Raw genomic sequence first — 18,321 nt, forward strand, 5'->3', positions numbered from 1 at the left:
GATTTGGGTAGAAATCAGAGCAGCAGAGAAGGCATGGCACATAGTCCTGGGAGCAGAGATCAGAGCAGCAGATCAGGCAGGGGAGAGGCATCAGAGTGACATTTGGGGAAGGTACAGGATTAATATGTGGCATGCCTGCCAAAAAGGTTGGCCTCCACTGATCTAACCTGTTCCTAAAATGATACAAATCAACCGGGTTGCACAACTACAATTCATTTTGTCCTGCCCCCAAAACACTAATAGCACCCTAACCTGCCATCTGTAAAGCAGGGTGATGATGAGGAATATCTGTGTCCTGCATTTCAAGGGTTGTTAAAACACTTAAACTACTTTAATAAGTTTAGAAAAGCTCAGGCTGTAGAGAAAATAAAAGGAGCACCTGGAAACACAGTGGGTGCATCTACTTATGCTATTAGTGCAGCATAATAAACTCCGGCACAGCACGTTGAGCTGGAGCAAAGCAGCCCCGGCTGGCAAGGGGCCCAAGGGTCAGCCTGCCACCCCAGGGCTGCTCCAACCTAGTTCAACGTGCTGCACAGGGGTTGGCTGGGGTGTGAGGGTGCTCAGGTGCAGGGCTAGCCAGCAGGCAGCCTCACAATGAAGCACCCTCATGCCCCATCAGCACCTACAAGTTCATTGCCACAAAGTAAATAACTCCACCGTAAAATAGTGCTTGTGTTAAATTACTACCCTATGGTGGAGTTAATTAGTTTACTCTGGCCTAATAGCACCCCACATGTAGACAGTGATGTTTCATGGTGGGCCTAATTAGTCAGCTCTGCAGTAAACATATAGTGTAGATGCACCCAATGTGAGTGTGGAGCTGGAAGAGCAGAAATTTTTCAGTGCTTGAATGCCAAAGGTTCCTTGACTAGAAATGATCTCCATGGCCATTAGAGAAACCTAGAAGGCAGGGCAAGTTTTTTTTCCTATCTTTTCACAAGGACTTGCATACTGATAACAACATTTTTCAGATAATGGTGTGAGAATATTGATTATTCCTCTAGATATTACTATACTGTTTGCTACCTGCCAGTGCTGTTTTCAACAGGACCCACCCCCCTTTACCAGTCTGATTCTGAATCTGATACTTTGGGCAACAGAGGTCCAGTGACTTGATGCCATCTAGGAATGTGAAGATCTGAGTTCAGTTCCCTACTCTGCCACAAGTTTCCTGTGTGACCCCAAGGAAGACGCTTATCTCTCTCTGCCTCAGGGTATAGACAACACCCCCCCTCAAACACATGCTATACCCCTCCCCACATACCCCCACCTCTCCCCCTGCATGCATGGGGAGCTGCTGCACTGAAGTATGCAAGAGCAGTTACACTTCTGCATGGTCGTGCAGAAGTGCAAGTGAGCTAAATCACCCCACCTTTGACCCTGAATGAAGCAGGGTTAAAGTTGGAGCAGGCTTGCTACCCTTTTGCTGCAGGCTCATGCAGATATGAGTTACCATCTAACAACTGCTGCACCCTCCCAAACAACAACCTCTGTTCCTGTTCTGAAGCAGCTACAATTGTGTGTTTCTCTACCATACCTTGTCCAGCTGTACTGCCTTGCCCCAGTCTTGACTGAGGCATTCAGACATTGTGTGCTATTAGGGGAGATAAAACTACCTCAGGCAACACAGAGAGTCATGAACATAAAATTTGGACCTGCTCCAGCCAGAAGGAGAAATAGAGGGGTGAAGTAAGAATTAACAAACTGTATTGTTCTGATGAGAAGTTTACCTTTCTTTTTCCTCTAAAAGAACCATAAAAATCAAACTCTACTTATACAGGGGGTTGGCTTGTAATCAGGTCTGTCCTTTTTGCCTTTTGCACTTGCAATATTTTTGTGCAAGTGGTAAAAATACCAAGTTGGGGGGGGGGTTTTCAGTGTAGGTTATTTTAATTGTGCTTTTATGTTAATTAAAATATCTGAATCTGACATTTGGCTGTTTTAAGAGTGTGCGCGTGTGTGTACGCACACACACACACACAAAATATATGTGTGTGTGTGTGTGTGTGTGTATGTAGCATTAGTTAATCATTTTTGGGTAGGATTTTTGGAAGAGCAAGAGCAATTCAAAGTCTTTATCTGTAGTCACTGACTTGTAGTCAGGAGGAAAACTGAAAGATAGGGTTAGCTAATAATCAGAACAGCATGATGTGTGCACTGCACACAACCTTGGCTGCACAGATCTCTTGTATAAAGTTCTTCTAAATCACAAGCCATATGAATCTACATTAAACTCTTTTTGGTTTGAAGCAACAGGGAGCTTTCTTACCTGCTAAATCACTGGTACCCTGGCAAGCTTATTTGAAGATGCATCAGCCAAGTCATCCCATCTTTCCCCCTCCCCATGTAGAATAGGGAGGTGGGTCCAATAATGCACAAGGCAAAAAGGTCCCAATGACTCCCTGAGCTGTGGGCATTTATGTGGGAGAAACTCATTCCTTGCACAAAACAAAACATTCACATGGAAATTGCCTGCCTGACTGCTTGAGAAGAGCTCTCTCCTTTGTGCTTCCATCACTACAGAACAAAAGCCAGAAGTTTTTTTTCCCCCTTCTTCCCTGCCTCCCCTCCCCCCCCCCCCAAGTCCTATTAAGTCTCTGAGCTGATTTGTATCATAAAGGAGGTGTGATTGTGGGGTGGAGGGGTCCCAGGACAGGGAGGGCTTAAAAAGTTGATATTTAATTTCCTGCAGTTTTGTGGTACAACCTTCACTAAAACCTCTGTCAAACTCCCATGTTTATGCTGCCTGCAATGCACCTTGCACAGCAGATCAGATTTCCCCTGGATTTCTCTGCAATGTGGTACAGGCAAAATACCAGCTGCTCTTCTCCCAACCTGTCCTTGCTCTGGCCCTGCTGCTTTTCAACTGGTGTTTTGAAGAGGACTTCTGACTCACCAGGCCTATAAGAGAGTGATTGTTGAACCATCAGGCAAACGTTCACTGCTCTTTATAGCAGCCCTACTTTGTACAATGCTTTACAGCAGGGGTGCTCACCCTCTGTCCTGCAGGCCAAATCGAGCACACAGCACCGTGTCATCTAGCTCACAGGGCTCTTCACAAGTCTGGAAATTTGGCAGTGGGGGAGCAGTGGCACTGCCTCCCTGATGCCAAATATCCAGACCCATAGGGAGCCCTAAACTCTGTGTGCTGGATCCAGTGCCCAATCCCAGCATGCAGGGCTGAGGGGGCAATGCCAGGCCCCTAGGATCCAATCCAGGTACAACGAAGGGCAAGAGGAAGCAGTGCGAGGCTCAGGGCTTGATCTGGCCCTTCAGACCAGTCCAGTACCATTTGTCTGGCCAGTGGGGCCAAAAGATTGAGCACCAGTGCTCCACAGACACTGGAGGAAGGCTGTGGGGTGCGGGTGCCCTCAAGCTCTGCTCCTACAGTGTCCTCATGAAGATATGCCCCTGCATCCCCTGACAGCCCCACTGATTTCAATTGCCTTCTTTCAGGCTCATTCAGGGCAGGTCTTCAGTGTCTGTGGGCAGGGAGCTGATAGCAGCTGATCGGGGTCAGACTCCGGCAAGCCACAGACAGGCCAGGGAGGGAGAATGGGAAAAGCGGGGCAAGGGTTAGATCAACATGGTGGTATCCAGTTAAACAGTGAATGAACCATATCCAATTTGGTGTCTGAGGCTGAGACAGTGGGTGAAAGGCAGCCCAGAAACAGGAAGCAATGCAAAAGCAGGAGGTTCTGAGGAAAAGAGGTGCATGGCAGATGGGAATAGTGGTGGAAAAGGTTAAAGCAGGGGTGCCAAACTCAAATGGCCCTGTGGGCAAGGTAAATGTCATAGGGTTGGTCCATTGGCTGGATCAGGCCCATGGACCCCACTCCTCTGCATGCCAGACTCAGTGCCTGCTCCAGAATCTGCGCTACATGCAGCACCCACCCCAGCTGGTCTGGGTCTGTGCGCACATGGTGTTCCCTCTTCACTGATGGCCAGTCTGGGATTTGTGCAGCATGTAGCACCCCCCATCCCCAAGCTGTCTAGACTGCATTGCATGTGACACCCACTCCAACCCATCCAGGACCCATACTGTATGCTTCACCTGTGCACATCATGTGCAGTGTGGGTCACAGATTGGCTGGAGCAGGCACTGTATGTGGCATGTCCTGGTGTGGGTGAGGGGCGTGGGGGAGGCCACTTGTGGCACAGATCCTGGATCAGCCAGAACAGGTAGTGCATGCCATGCAGTCTTGGACAAGCCAGGTTGGGAGAACAACAGAGCTCTGCGCGCTGAATCTGGCCCATGGATCATATCGGTGGCACCTCTGGGTTAAAGAAAGGGAGGAGCAAAGCTCTCATGTAATGAGAGGATTCAGGAATGAGTTGTTGAATGTCAAGGAGAATTGTGAAGACAGTGCTGTTATGTCAGCAGGAGGTATTTGCTGGTGGACGGGGAAGGTTGTTTTAGGTTCAAGTGAATTCTAGGAGAGATTTTGAAGCTGTGTGAAGAATTTCAACTGCTTCCTATATCACAAGATAATTTAATGCATAATCCCATGGGAAATATCACTGAAGATGTAGACAACATGTTTTATACTGGTGTTAAAAGTTTGGAACAGATGATGCAAACTTTTGCATAGGCCAATAGAAATTTGTCCCTGAAAGAATTGGGGGGTAAAGTCCTACAGGTGTAAAATAAACCAGTTTGAACACAGTCAGTCCATATCTGTGCTGAGGTACTTAGTTGCTAAAGGCAAACAGACCATTTACCTGCTGCTCTCTCACATAGTGGTGAGGTGATGTAATAGGGCCTTTTTCACATGCAAGCGCTGGGCACTTTCAAAAGTGCCCAGCACTTTGTTGTTTGTAGTTGTATAAGCGGCAGAATGCACATCAGCACGCAGAAAATGGTGATGGTCCACTTTTGAACTAAAACACATAGAAGGTGTTAGTTCAAAAGCACACCGCTGCCTCTTGCTCTGTGCTGATGCGTAGTTCGCTGCTTCTACTACAACTGTAAGGGACACAGCACTGTGCGTGTCCACTCACGTGTGGAGCAGACTCAGTTAATTGAGTCTGCTCCGACACGCCGGAGATCGATGTGAAATATCTCCGGCATGTCTGGGCACAAAAATGTATGTGTATAAGTGCCCTGCCTGCTGCCCCAAGACAGCTGTGTGTCTGTCCATTCCTGATTCTGATGTAGCTTACTGTTGTATACTGATTGTAAATTACCCTGTTCTTAAGTAGTCTTAGGTCCATGCTTTGATAAAATGACACTGACAAAAGTAAATTGGGACAGAATGCAGTGATCAGACCTTCCTGTTCTCTTTAGAAAGCTTAAGCAGACACATGCTCAGTGATTTCTGGATGAGTGCAGGCACTCTTAGTGTACAGGTTGCTGGCACAGAGTGATCTGGGTCACTCAGTAAGCCAGACGAAAGGAAACAATACACATTTCAGTATAACCACGCAGGACGGCATGATACCAAAAGACTGGAGTCTTTGTGGATTAGTGGCTGAACATGAGCTCTCAGTATAGTGGCCAAAAGGGCTAAATCAGTCCTTGGATTTATAAACCAGTGAGGAGGAGAGAGTTTTCTTACCTCTGGGTTTAGCACTAGTATTGACCTGCTGCTGGAATACAGTGCCCACAGGTGAAAAGAAGTTTGCTTGCCTTGCAGAGATCCGGGACTGGGCAGAGGACAGGGAGCAGCAGTAGACTTCAGTACTGATGCCTGCTAAGACACTACAGGGTTGCATGAAATCACTTGGGGACAATCTCCAACTGAGAGAAGGACTGCTACAGAGGCTGACAAGGTAGGAAGAGACCTGGATACTTGGATAGCTCCGTGTCTGATCATAGAAGGGACACAGAAGAGTAGAGGCGATGGGAAGCCAAAATACGTCTAATGACAACCCTCCTGAAATCTTAACTCCCTGCTGGAAGCTGAACCTGTGTAACTGGGGACAGGGCTTAACAAAAGGCTAGTGCCTGGGTTTGCTTTATTCCCTGTACGTGCAGCCTGCTGGTAGTGATACAAGAGTACAGAGAATCAGTAGGCAGGAACATTATACTGAAGTAGAAAAAGTCTTATCCTTGGTCACAAACAGAAGAGAACTGTTTAATACTATAACTATCCAACCCTGCTTTGTCATTGGCTACAGTTCATCGATATTTTTTCCCTTCCACCCTCATGCCCTGGGAAGGAGACTACTGCAGGAATGTTGGTTAATGATTGCCCAATGTTATCAGATGGGGTAGAGCTACAGCAAATGGCAGTGGGGCTAGATGCATGGGGTTTTATTTACTTATTTTTTTTAATATGCACGAAGTGAACTTTGATTAACAAAGGCATGAAAACAGACCAGCAGAGCACATCTGCAAGAGAATATATGCCTGCTGGTCAATCTGTCTAATGGCTATTTGTCTATGCTGTGCAGTCCAGCCTCTTTTCTCATCACCCACTGGAGAGCTGCAAGTGAGTCTCATTTTTATGTGTTTTTTTCTGTAGCTACATGCTTGCTGCAAAAAAAAAAAAAAAAGAAAAGAAAAAAGTGGATTTTTATACTGAGGAAGCTTGCCACACTAAAATTATGGTAGAAGCAAGGTTTTACCTCTATCTCTTGAGTCTAACCTAGACATTGTGGTAAAAATTATCTGTAACTTGTTTCAGCTATATGTGCAGCAAGATAGGTATCTTGCTGTTTAAAAAAAAAAAAAAAAAAAAAAATCCCACATGCTCTTTTGCAGTGAAGACCAAATGTCTGAGCCAATCTCCCTCCCCCACCTGTTTAAACGTAGCATGAGGGGGTGTAATAACCAGATGGTCTATTCAGTCGTCAAATACTTTCCAAGAAATACCGATGCCCTGAACCTGCCATTGCTACATAACAATCTGTCCTGAAAATGTTAGGAGGCAGGTGAGGGAAGGATTACATGTACTTGACTTACTGTTGAATACCTGAATTAAATGGCTACTGTTCATTTGAAGTCTAATCAATAAATGTGGCTTGAGGTTCTGAACCTGCCCTTGTATCCCTGTTTCTCTTCTTTTTTTACTGCCACTTTTTGTTGAAATTTCTTTCTCTGCTGTTGCCTGAAAGGCTTATACAAACTAGGAAATGGTGAAATTGCCTGTTTACAATGTGTGCCGAATGGTTAGCATGAGGGAGGCTTCTTTCAGTGTAATCTTGTGTACTGTATCCACAGTAGTTTTGGTTTTTTTTAAAGGGTGGGCAGAGGTGTGACTTTGGGTTGAGGTTGTCCCTTTTAAGATGGCAAGCCTGTTGGCTCAGTGGCAGCGCAGTTGCACACTCCCAGGAGAGACGAGATACATAATGCGCCAGTTGGTGAACTTTGCTCTTTGTTGCCTTCAGAAACAATTGGTGGGCTGAGATGACGTTAACCTTGGCTGATGACATTGGTGCAAGTGGTCTTGTGCATTTGAGTGCACCCAACTTCTCTGAGAGACGACCATAGGGTAGAATTCAGAGGAGACAATGATTTACTGTTTTTAGCCAAGCAGCCTTCAGTCACGGAGGTTTCTCCCTCTTTGTTGGGCAAAAATTGATTCCTGTTGTCCTTCTTTTCTACCAAACTCTCCAGAAAGCTGGGCTTAATATTGAACTCTGTGTTGGAGGTCCCTTTTGGGGATGTCTGCCCTTTTTTTTCCCCTCCCATCTCTCTGTCTTATTGTCATCTCCCCCATCACCTCCTGCAAATTTGTGAATTGGACTCTTTGTCCTTTGGGTCCATTTGGCACTCATGAGGCCCGGCCCATTTGCTCTTTACCCCTCTCTCTCCATTTCTCCCCTCTTCATGAAACCTGCAAAAGAGGGCTAGGAAGGGTCACGGTGAAGGCCACTCTTTACAAGAACTCAAACAGAACGGGAGTCGGGGACTACTCAGCCTGGCACATCTGGAATATTGTGGTTGTAGATGTGGCTCAAGAACCCAGCCCAGTTGCATGTGAGGCTAGTTATACTACAGAGTAGCACAAACCGTCTTCTCCTGACAGTCTTGCTCGGCTAGGTAGTGTTAGAAAGAATGGTCTCAATCTCTTGCTACCAACTGAAAATACTTCCTTACTGAAGAGTTTGACTCTTCTCTTAATGGGTGACTGGCTGTGCTCTATATACAGGCTCATGGCAGTGGCTCAGCACTGCGGGATTGGCTTGGATAAGATACTATAACATTGAGCTGGACTATAAAACCTGAGCTGCATGCCTCGGTAGCTGTTTGTGCCTCTGAGCAGTGAGTTTCCATGTGGGTTGTGGCATGTGAGCTGTACGATGAGTGCAGTCTTCTCCCCTGGTGTGTGAAAGGAGGCAGCTATGTATTCCTGGTTGGGGGAAAATGTATTTTGAAAAATATTGCCCACACTTGTGCCTGCAGTTAATAAATACAGCATGGTGTCTGAATGTGGGCTGCCACCTGAGAGATTTTGGGTGGGGACAGCATGAAGTGTAGGGTCACTGACACCTTTCAGGAAGCACTTGGACCTTCTGTAGAATCGTGTCCAGTGGAAAATATGCAGTGGGGAGAGTGGTATTAGCATGGCTGGAGCAGCAGTAAACTAGAGTGGTATGAATGAGGCCCGCTGCCCTTCCAAATAAGAGCTGGATCCTAAGTCAGTTGAAAGGCTCCCATTTGATTGCAAGGGACTTTGCATCGAGTCCTAAGTGTAGGAAATAGCGTGTCACAATCCTGCACCTTATGAATATTGCATAACTGTCGGCTTGTCAGTTTTTAGTATCCCTGGCCATCTATCATATGCCACATTTATCTGCATTTTGTCTCCTCTTAAGTGCTGCAGATTTTTTCATTTCTGTTTGAAATCACTGAAGTTGAGCATCTGTTGCCTAATTTATGGCTGTGGTCCCATAGAAGCCTGTGGAGAAGCCTGGCAGAATCCTCAGAAAATATGAACAGCCTTGCCATGTTTCCAGGGGGCTTCATTTTATAATGAGTGTTGCTCTGCAAGTATACTTATCAGGAATTCAGATAAGGGATCCTCTACTCTATTGCAGAATTACGGATCAATAAACAGTGCTACATGGCTCTTGCTGGTTAACAAAAATATTTATGTTGGATTCAGCAGGTTAAAGATGCACATTCGCATGTGCGCTTGGCTTTTAAGGCTTGCTTTATAACAACTTTAACTTTTCTAGCACTACAAGAGACACTGGTTTGTGGCCAGCCTGTGATACCATTAATTTCTGCCTCTCATTCTCTTTTTATTGCCTCACCTTTTTAGGAATGATTTTTTGGGGTAGCTTGTCAGAAAAAATCATTTGGGCTACAGCTCAGTATGAACCAATGCATTCAGTGTGCTCTGTGTGCATGTGAGGTAGGGTGGAGAAGGATCTGAGAAGCAGTGGGGGGAAATCTCTAAGAGACTGTGCCGGGGTCAGGAGACAAGTTTTATTTCCCCACTCTGCCACTGACTGGCTGTATAAAATTGGACAACGCACTTTGCTGCTGTATTCCTTTTTTTTACTCTTGTACCTGTTTCTGTCTTGCCTCTTTAGTTTATAAGCTCTTTGACATAATTTCTCATGTACAGTGCACACCTTTTTGCCAAATCGTAGCTGCTGGAAATTTAGGGTGCGCACTATAAGCGAGAAAATGCAATAACTAGTTTCTGCTGCTTAAGTTTCTGCTGAGCAAAAGGAATTCTGCATCCGATGCAGGGGAGCAGAACAGTGAGCAAGCATGTCTCCCCAGCTGCCAGAATTCAGCAAGGAACGAGCTTTTTTTTCTTCATTCTGTCTTTCAAAAACAAGGCACTTATCTTATTCTGCAGTGTATTGTATATGAGAAAATACAGTCAGCATATTGCCAACCTCCTGCTGCCTAAATGGAGCTAAGCTTCTTGTTCCTTTTGGTCCTGTTTGTTTTTGAGGCTTTTTTTTTTTTTTTTTTTGCGTAGATGGAATTGCACATGCATTTTAAACCAGAGTGGAGTGTCTCTGTCTGTCTCTCTCACTCACTGATGTCTGGTTCCCTCCCCTCCTCATCTCATGCAATTTTTCATGGTGCAGAGCACAGTCGTCTAGAAAAATTGCTTCCCAGACACTGGCCCTCCTGCAGATTCCCTAACACCCTTGTAGAAACTACAGCAGCAGCTCACATGGGAGCAGCATGTGAAGAAAGTACTCATAGCTGCTTCTGCTGAGCTGGGAATGGAGAGCAAGCTCTCTACATCGTCCAGTTTTGAGGCTTTATCAATTTACTGTGTAGAGCTAACAACACGCATTCTCCAAGGCAACAGCAAAGACCCTCCAACAAATCCAGGGAAGCTGAAGCTTCTAAGGGTTTTGAAAAAGCAAAAACTGTGGGAGAGAAGGGAGGAAAGGGAAAGCTTAAGGGATCAGCTTTCCTGCCTTTATTTGTACACCATAATGAAGGGCATAAGCCCAAATGCACACAATCCTTTGCAGGTCACGTTAGCTCTTAAGCCTGTTTCAGTTGCTCAGTGGTTGAAAAATGGCAATATCCAATTTATCCAAGATAGTGAATATCGCTGCCAGCTGCCTACTGAGAAGGTGAAAAACTTGTACCAATGTGTAGATATCTATAGGACCCATCAATATAGTCTTCTTGCTAACAGACTACAATGTGCAAAGCAAAAGATGGAGCTTCCCAAGTGAAAAAGTGATGAGTTCCCCAAACCAGATCCAGATTGTGTCAGAGGTGAAACTAATACTATAGCACTTCCTACCTATGTTAAAATAAGAGCATGAAATAAAGGCTTCAGTTAAAATGAGGGAGGGAGCTCAAAAGATACATGTGCGTGCATGCTGGGAAACACTATAACTGCAAGCAAAAGGAAAGGAGATTAGAAACCACCTCAGAACAAGTTGGCTCCTACTTCTAATTAAGTTTGCAGTAAAACCCCATTAAGTGGAATGGTGGGGAAGGGTCTGGGTCCTGAACAGAAAAAATAAAGCGGCTGCCAACAAACCACGTGTCCAATTTCTGATATGAAACCTGTTAGCCCCATTTCCCTGTAAAATCTATTCTAGCAGAGAGCTTGAGCCCTGACTTCAGCAATGTGTGCATGCTTGGCCATGCCAACAGACAGAGGCTTCGTTGCATGGGAGCTTCAAGAGGCTGGAGGCTATTAGGGGTTATTATGGAATCAGAGCTCTGTTTGGTTTAAGCTGGGATCTTTTCTTCCTTTTCTGAATAAACCCATCTTGCCTAATCCCTCCTTTGTGCCTGCGGTCAGGATTCCCCCTGCAGGAGCAATGGATTCAAATGAGCTACTGCACTGAATAGCACTCCTCTGAAGGCTGTTCCCAGCCACCAGTGCATACCAGCACTGGTAATAAGCTCTTGTGAATTGAGGCAGCCATGGAGAGGTCCTCTCTCACGCTTCAGCAGCTGTAAGGGGTACCCACAAACTATAGAAGTGGGGCCTAAAGGGGCTAATGGTGGAGAGGAAATGCTGATAAGGCATACGTTAGAGATACCAGTTTAGTGGGTGTCAGACATAGCTCCTCAAACCTGCCCAGGTGGCACTGGAAATGGCTGCAGTGCCAGTGTTGAGAGGTCAAGATGTCTTGGAAGTACAGGCTGCCTCCTGCTAAAGCAGGTGCTCAGCTTGCAGGACCCAGCCTCTGCCAGTGAGACTGACATTTTAAATGTTTGCCAGAGGCCTAGAGATCTGTGTTTGCCAGGCATCCAGCAAGGCAGGAGAGTCCTAGATAGAAACAGGAAGTGTGGGGCAGGTGAGTAGCAGCTTCTCAAGGTGCTGCCAGGTATCCAGTGTGCCATAGTTAATGATCCTGATCACAGGGCAGCCTATCTGATGTTAGTGAGGAAAAGCTGATGATCAAAGCATGTCTTTTTTTTTTCTTGCACCATCAATTTTAAAATGGGAATCAATATGCTAAAAAGTAAATGTAAACCACAGTAATGCTTTGATGTACCAATTAAAAACAAAAAGTGGATGTAGAGGATGTCTGTGACCCATCTATGGTCATGGTATCTGGCGTACTAGTACATATTCAAGTCATGGTCTTCTAGCCTGACCTTGGGAAATACCGGCTTGACTTAATTTTTAAGATCTGGTAAAGATGCAGATTTTTTGCTACAAATTTAAGATGAGTCAAATTGGATCCTAGGGTTAATCAGGACTGATTAATACAACCAACCTTCTCTCTCTCAGTAGGGGAAAAATGTTAGGTGAAACATTAGTTAACACATGGATTTTGCCAGCTTGGTGGTTGTGGACTGATTTCCAGGGGTGATGACCTCACTGCTTTTTATAAAGTCTGGTTAGTAAGAAGGGGAAGGTAACTTGAAACTTTCGGGATGGCTCTCTTCTGTTCTAAGGTGGGGTCACAGGATTGGAGAGGTTGAGAACCACTGATTACAGTGTAATGCACCACTGATTATGATGTAATACATTATTTTCCAGTATAGACATGACCTCAGGATGTGTCATTCTAAGGCATGAAGAAGTGAGTTTCATGTGAATGCTGATAAGTTTGATGAGACTCTCTCTCTTTCTCTCTCCCCCCCCCTCTCTTTCCTCCCTGCCCCTTCACCCCCACCCCCAACAGTCTTCCTGTGAAAAAAAGTTTGTTAAAGGCAACCTGAGCTCGAGTTTGCTAGGTCTGATGCATACCCCTTTTGTATCTTTTGAAAACCGTTAGCATGTTTTAAATTCCTGTGTGTTTATTTCCTGAGATTCCAGTAAAGTGGGAGTAGATAATACATTTTGGAAAGAGGTCTCCCTGCTATGTTTACTTGCACAGCTTGGGAGAACAGGAGAAAACGGCTGTAGCTTTCTTGGCCTGTTTCAGACATCGTTTGGAAAATCCCCAGCAAGTTGTTGCCAACTTGTTGATGGAAGCAAAGTAAAAATGCAGCTCATCCACTAAGGCAGCATCCTCTCGCCAGAAATACCTGGGTATTGTTGTTGTACTAAGGTGGTTCAGGAATGGAGGGTGGATTCAAGCCAGAAATAATAAGCAGAGAAAATTCTGCAGTTGGGTTCTGGTGACTGCTGACTTGCAGCTTTCTTGGGCTCTATGATGAACATGAAGGTATGGCTTTGTGAATGGTGAGCTAGGGAGCCCCAAGCCCCTTCTAAATGCCCCACACCAGTCTCCAGGATCAGTTTGTTCAACACTTGGGATGAGGATTAAATGGAGTACAGAGATTCTTCTTTGCTGGAGATGAGCTCAAAGTGAAACCTGCAGCCAGTTTTGGGAAAGTTCCCATCCTGCCCTGAAATCAGTAGTTCGTGCCCAATTTTAACTTGGCTTGTTTCTGCTAGTCAGGTCATGGTGGAACAGTGTGTGCTTGTCTTAGGTTTGAAATTATAGCTGTTTCCCAGTTGGATGTAGATGTGTGGAGGTCAGTGGGGACACTGCTTCCTACAGTGCATCTCTGCCTCCACGAGTTCCTGACCGATAAAACAAAACTTCCTGAGGCTGAGACTGTCTGCACAGGGCCTGACACAAGAAGGCCCTGATCTCTGATTTAGGCTTGTAAGTGTCAGTAATAGAAAGAATGAAAGCATGTTCCTCCTTTCCTCCTAGCCAATATACATCCTGCTTATGGAACTACTGGATATAGCCTCCAGAGCTGGAGGGGTTTGTTAGTGCCCATACCTGCACCAGAACCTGAACGCTTGCAGCTCTGCCCACACCCTTGCTGCTTCTCCCTACCCTCCCAACTCAAGTCCAATATGGGCTGGGTGGTTTCAGTGGTGGGTGGGGGCTTTGCCTGTGCCTATGCCAGGTCCAGTGCTGCTTCTCCGAGCCCCTTGGTCCCCAGCCTCAGCATGTATGCACCTTGAGGCTGGTGGGGAGCTGTGCCAGGGCCAAACATCTGCAAACTACATCTGTGCTACTGCTTCTCACCCTCCTACCAGCTGCAGTGTAGGCACAGCTTCCAGCCAGAGGGGAGCTGTGCTGGGGCCAGGCAGCTTCCAGCTGTGCCCATGCTGCAGATGAGATTGGAGAAGGGAGGCTGGGAGAAGTGGTAGCAGCATGGACAAAATTTGCAGGTAGTTGGTCCTGGCACAGTTCTCCATTGACTGGAAACAGCAGGGAGCAAGGGGGCTGGCAGAAGCAACAGCATTAGGGGACACCCTCCCCTTTCCCCCCCCCCCCCGGCTCCCTTCCCTGCCCGCCTGCTTTTGATGTGCTGCTGAGGCCGCATTGGACTGGCCAGGTTGTTCTGGCCTATTGTCAGCCCTGTGCCCTCCCCCTCCCATCAAAGCAATCATTAATCGGGGCATGAAAAGTTCTTGACTGACTTCCTCTGTATAACAACACTTTGGCCTTTCTTGGCTCAGAAAAAGCATTGGAATCTTGGGTGAGAGCTGTTTTGGGGGTCGCTCCCTTAGTCCAGCTGAAGCAGCAAGTGATGGACTGGTATATGCATGTCTTGTCTGGCTGTCTTTTTACCCATACATATATTGGATTTGTATAGATCTAGGAGGTCAAGCCAACTTCTGGGGCTAAATCCAACCCATCTGTCATTCACTTGTTGCTTGAAGATCCACATCATGGTGTGTTCATTAAAACTCACTTGCATCTAGTTACACCTGCCTTCTTATAGCCCTTTGGGCAATAGCTGTGAATATTTGAGATGCCATCTTTTGGAATCTAGAGGCAGTGTACACGGTAATGATGCATATAGAGGGATTTAAAGGAATTACTCAGAAATCTGAATGCATCGACCTTCTGGGCATCTTCTAAGCATTGATTTCTCTTTTCAGCAAGGTGCTATTTCTGGTGTTTGCTTTGGTAGCGAGAAGGGAGCATACCATGGCATAGCACTGCAGCCTGCCAAACAGCTTCTTTGTTAGGATTCCAGCATGTAGGCAGCAGTTCAAGGTGTCCTCACACTGGATTCCTTTCATACTTCTGGTAGGAAGCTGATTCATGTTGTACAAATGTTATTGTTTGTGCAGCTTGTGTAATCCCTGCCGGCTCATAGCTGGTGTTCCACCTACCCTACTTTACCCAGCTGGAACGAGGGGGAAGTGACTTTATTTTTAGCCTCAGCCTTGGGAGGAACATCAAGTCAAGCCCTTTTAAACGCACTATAAGTTAATGCAACACGGCACCCGCCCTTCATTTTTGGGGTGTTAGTTGCAGTAATATCTAGGGAGTGTGGTCATAGATGAGGACCCCTGTTGTTCTAGGTGTTGTATGGATCACAGAGCAAAACGGCAGTCCCTGTGCAGAGGAGCTTTTATCTGAAGTACAGGGCCACGGTGGGGGTCAGGGGTTACCACTGAGAGATGAGGAGTACAAGAGAATGCTTCGGTGAAGCCCACCTATGACTGGCCAGTGCAGACGGGGCCAGATTGGGGTGAAACCAGAGGTAGCTGAAGCCCTTGCAGAAAGCAACATAATCAGATTTGGGAATCTGCCTGTGAACAACCTGTTTGCTGGCACTGATGGGTTTGCCAGTGGCTCACTTCATTGGGACTGACACAGGCCCAGCCCAGAGACTATTTTGCAAGCTGTCAAATATTTTCTTTTGGTGGTAGTTGTTCAAGCTATGTGATTGGTCTCCCAAATCACATGACTTTGGCTGTCACCTTCTGATTGGATGACTCTTCATAGGATCACATGCTTCCCTTATCATGGTATGTGAGCAAAGCTTCCCTTATCTTAATGTTGGTAAACAGGGACTGGAACAGAGTTGCTGATTTTATGTGCGCCTGTCTCTCAGGTTGGGTGACTTTCAACAGACTTAGTCATTGTTGAGTATTAACCTGTGCAGTACAGATTTTGTAAGTCACTCCAACTTGTCACACTGTCTGGACACACGCAGGTGCCATACACTGCTCCTTCCTGTAGCTTCTGGGTGCTTATTAAATAGGGGCCAGGTGTGTAAGTACAGTCCTACAATGGCTAAAATCTGCACTGCAGATGGAGCTTTGCAGGGATTTGCAATAGGAGGCAGGGTATGACCCTATTAGCCATGGCTGCTGCTGCATGGGAGCAAAGGATTACAGGGTCATTGTGAATTGTATGTTTCATCTCCATCCCCAGGTCAGGGTGGTTGGGGAACCTGTGAAACTAACTAGATTTATATCTAGTAGGATTTAAAACCTGAGCTGGAGTATTATCTGCTGCTACAGTGGCAAGGAGTAGAGGGGAGCAAGAAGTCACTCGCTGCTCTTTCTCTGTGAACAAGATACTCCTCCAGCCTGGGATTATTAACCTGTGAGTGTTAGGCAAAAAGTTATGGGCTAATTAAATCTGCCTGATGTTGGGACTGCTCCTGGAACTCATCTGATGTTCACCTGGGATTGTGCCAAGGTAAAAGGCTGCCCAGCCCCAATCCTAGATTTAGGACAGCTCCTTGTGGGGACAGATCTCTGCCTGTTTTAATAGAAACCTGGGAGCAGGGATTGTTCCAAAGCAGTGACCCAAGAAGTGATGCAGGGGAGTTGAGTGGCTCTAAGCTTTAGGTGTAATAAAGTCTGGAAGGCTATTGGCTGCTGGGGGCAGATTGCACAGCATGCCTGGTATAGAGTGAGGTGCTTTCAATTTTTTTTTCCTCTCTCTCTCTCTCTCTCTCTCACTCTATCTCCAGGCTGCATCAAGTCCTAGCTGGTCTTGGAACCTTTAGCCAAAGTCCCCTAGGATAAGCCCTGTTTTTTTGTCATTGATAAATAACTCATTGTTGCTTTGATGAATGGGTGCCCTCTCGGGGATTCTGGCCTATGATCTCTTTTAGATTAGTGTGGCACTTTCCAGGACCCAGGTCAATGCTTATGGCAACAAAAGTTATGCAGCACACTTGAAACTCAAACTTTAATTTCTTTATCTGTTCAGGGAAGCTGCTTGGTGATGGTCCAGAGATCCTGATTCCTCAGCAGTGTTGGTGATGGAGCTGAAGGTCTGGGTGGATGGCATCCAGAGAGTGGTGTGTGGTGTCTCTGATCAGACCACATGCCAGGAGGTGGTCATTGCTCTGGCACGTGCAATTGGTGAGTACTGGTCCTAAAACCAAGTTGCCAGCTATGTCGGTTTTCATTACCATCCCATTGGTTTTCATTACCACCTGGACAGCACCTGCCATTTTGAGATGGGGCTTCTCCATATTTTACCATTTTCTGTGTTGTGTTGATTATGATCACCACTAGCTCAGGAGTAGCAGTGGGGACTGAATGAAACCTTCCTGCTCGTTTTGTTTCTATGGTGTAGTATTTTGCCAGATGTTCAACTATGACTCATTGGCTCATGCCCGTAGCACCACGATTTTTCTGAGGGTCTCTTACTTGTGACTGTTTAGCTTCCTTTATCAAGTGAGACTGGGTGTGGTCAGGCTGGTGTGGCCATAGCCCTTGTCCCATACTGAGACACATTCACGCATTAACTTGCCCAAAGGATCCCAAAGTGAGTGGCTGAGATGCGACCAAACCCCTGCACTCACGCTCTGGGGTCCTTGCTTTCACCTGTAGCTGGACTGCTTCCTAGTGATTTAGTTTTAGAGCTTTGTTAGGGTATGGATTCACAAACAACTGACTGCAGGTAAAAGGGCAGAACTCTATGGCTTGTGAGCTGCTTTGTGGTAACTCTCCACATGCATGCTCTAACCCTGAGGTAAGTGGAAGCAGAAGCATAGCCAGCTCCTTCTGCACCCTGAGTAAAGTTGCATCTTGGGCTACCTGCACGCTGGCAATGGTGCTACATGGGTCTAGTCTGCTGTGGCTGAAGCATGGACTCCCTGTGCACCAACTGCAGCAGCCCTGTAACATGGGTTCCCTAGGGGTAGCCAGTCTGACTCCCCCCTCTAAACTGGCACTTGGAGCTAGTCCCCTGCTCACCCATCCCTAAAGGCACTGGACCCAGATAGCTTAATCTTCAGTGAAAGAGAGGTAAATTACTGCTGTTCAGTTTACACTTGCTTCAGGGGAAGATTAAGAACGTGGGAAGTTATCATGAAACAACTGACGCAGAGGTAAAGCTCCATCTTCCCTTTTATCCCATGGTAAATTGTTTGTATGTCCACGCCCTCAGAGTTTTAATCCAGAAGGCTTGGCCCAGGTTAGTTCTTCATTGATGACAGGTTTGAAAACTTTCAACCTTTAAAAATCAAAATAGCCCCAAGAGTCCCAACCCCACTCTCCTTCCCCCAAATCAAAACGTCCTTCAAATCTCTGCAGAAGAATTTTATTTTTCTTTCCAGTCTGTGGTGTAATCCCTGGTCGAGGAAAGAGCCCTCCTAGCATTGCAGGCCTCTTTGCCACAGGGGCTGGCACAGCTAAACTCTCTGGCTTTGATGTATAAACAATGTGATGCAAACAGTCATCAGTAGGGATCACAAGTGTTTCTAATTGCACTGGTACAGCTGTGGCTTCCACTGAGGAAGAG

At 46.3% G+C, this 18,321-nt stretch overlaps 1 protein-coding gene across 8 annotated transcripts in view; it reads left to right on the forward strand.

The window, feature by feature from the left end:
• RASSF7 (Ras association domain family member 7) overlaps positions 1–18,321 on the forward strand; it is a 101,763-nt gene that overhangs the window by 42,222 nt on the left and 41,220 nt on the right. For 5 of the 8 annotated variants that reach the window (XM_019485183.2, XM_019485178.2, XM_019485182.2 and 2 more), the window contains exons 2-3: positions 5,640–5,775; positions 16,780–16,934. In XM_019485183.2, the coding sequence (XP_019340728.2) occupies positions 16,832–16,934 (103 nt within the window). In that variant the 5' untranslated portion in view covers positions 5,640–5,775; positions 16,780–16,831. The other 3 variants (XM_019485180.2, XM_019485181.2, XM_014604219.3) reach the window with 2 other exon arrangements.

The sequence above is a fragment of the Alligator mississippiensis genome, chromosome 2 (genome assembly GCF_030867095.1).
Source record: "Alligator mississippiensis isolate rAllMis1 chromosome 2, rAllMis1, whole genome shotgun sequence".
In the NCBI taxonomy this organism is placed as follows: domain Eukaryota; kingdom Metazoa; phylum Chordata; order Crocodylia; family Alligatoridae; genus Alligator; species Alligator mississippiensis.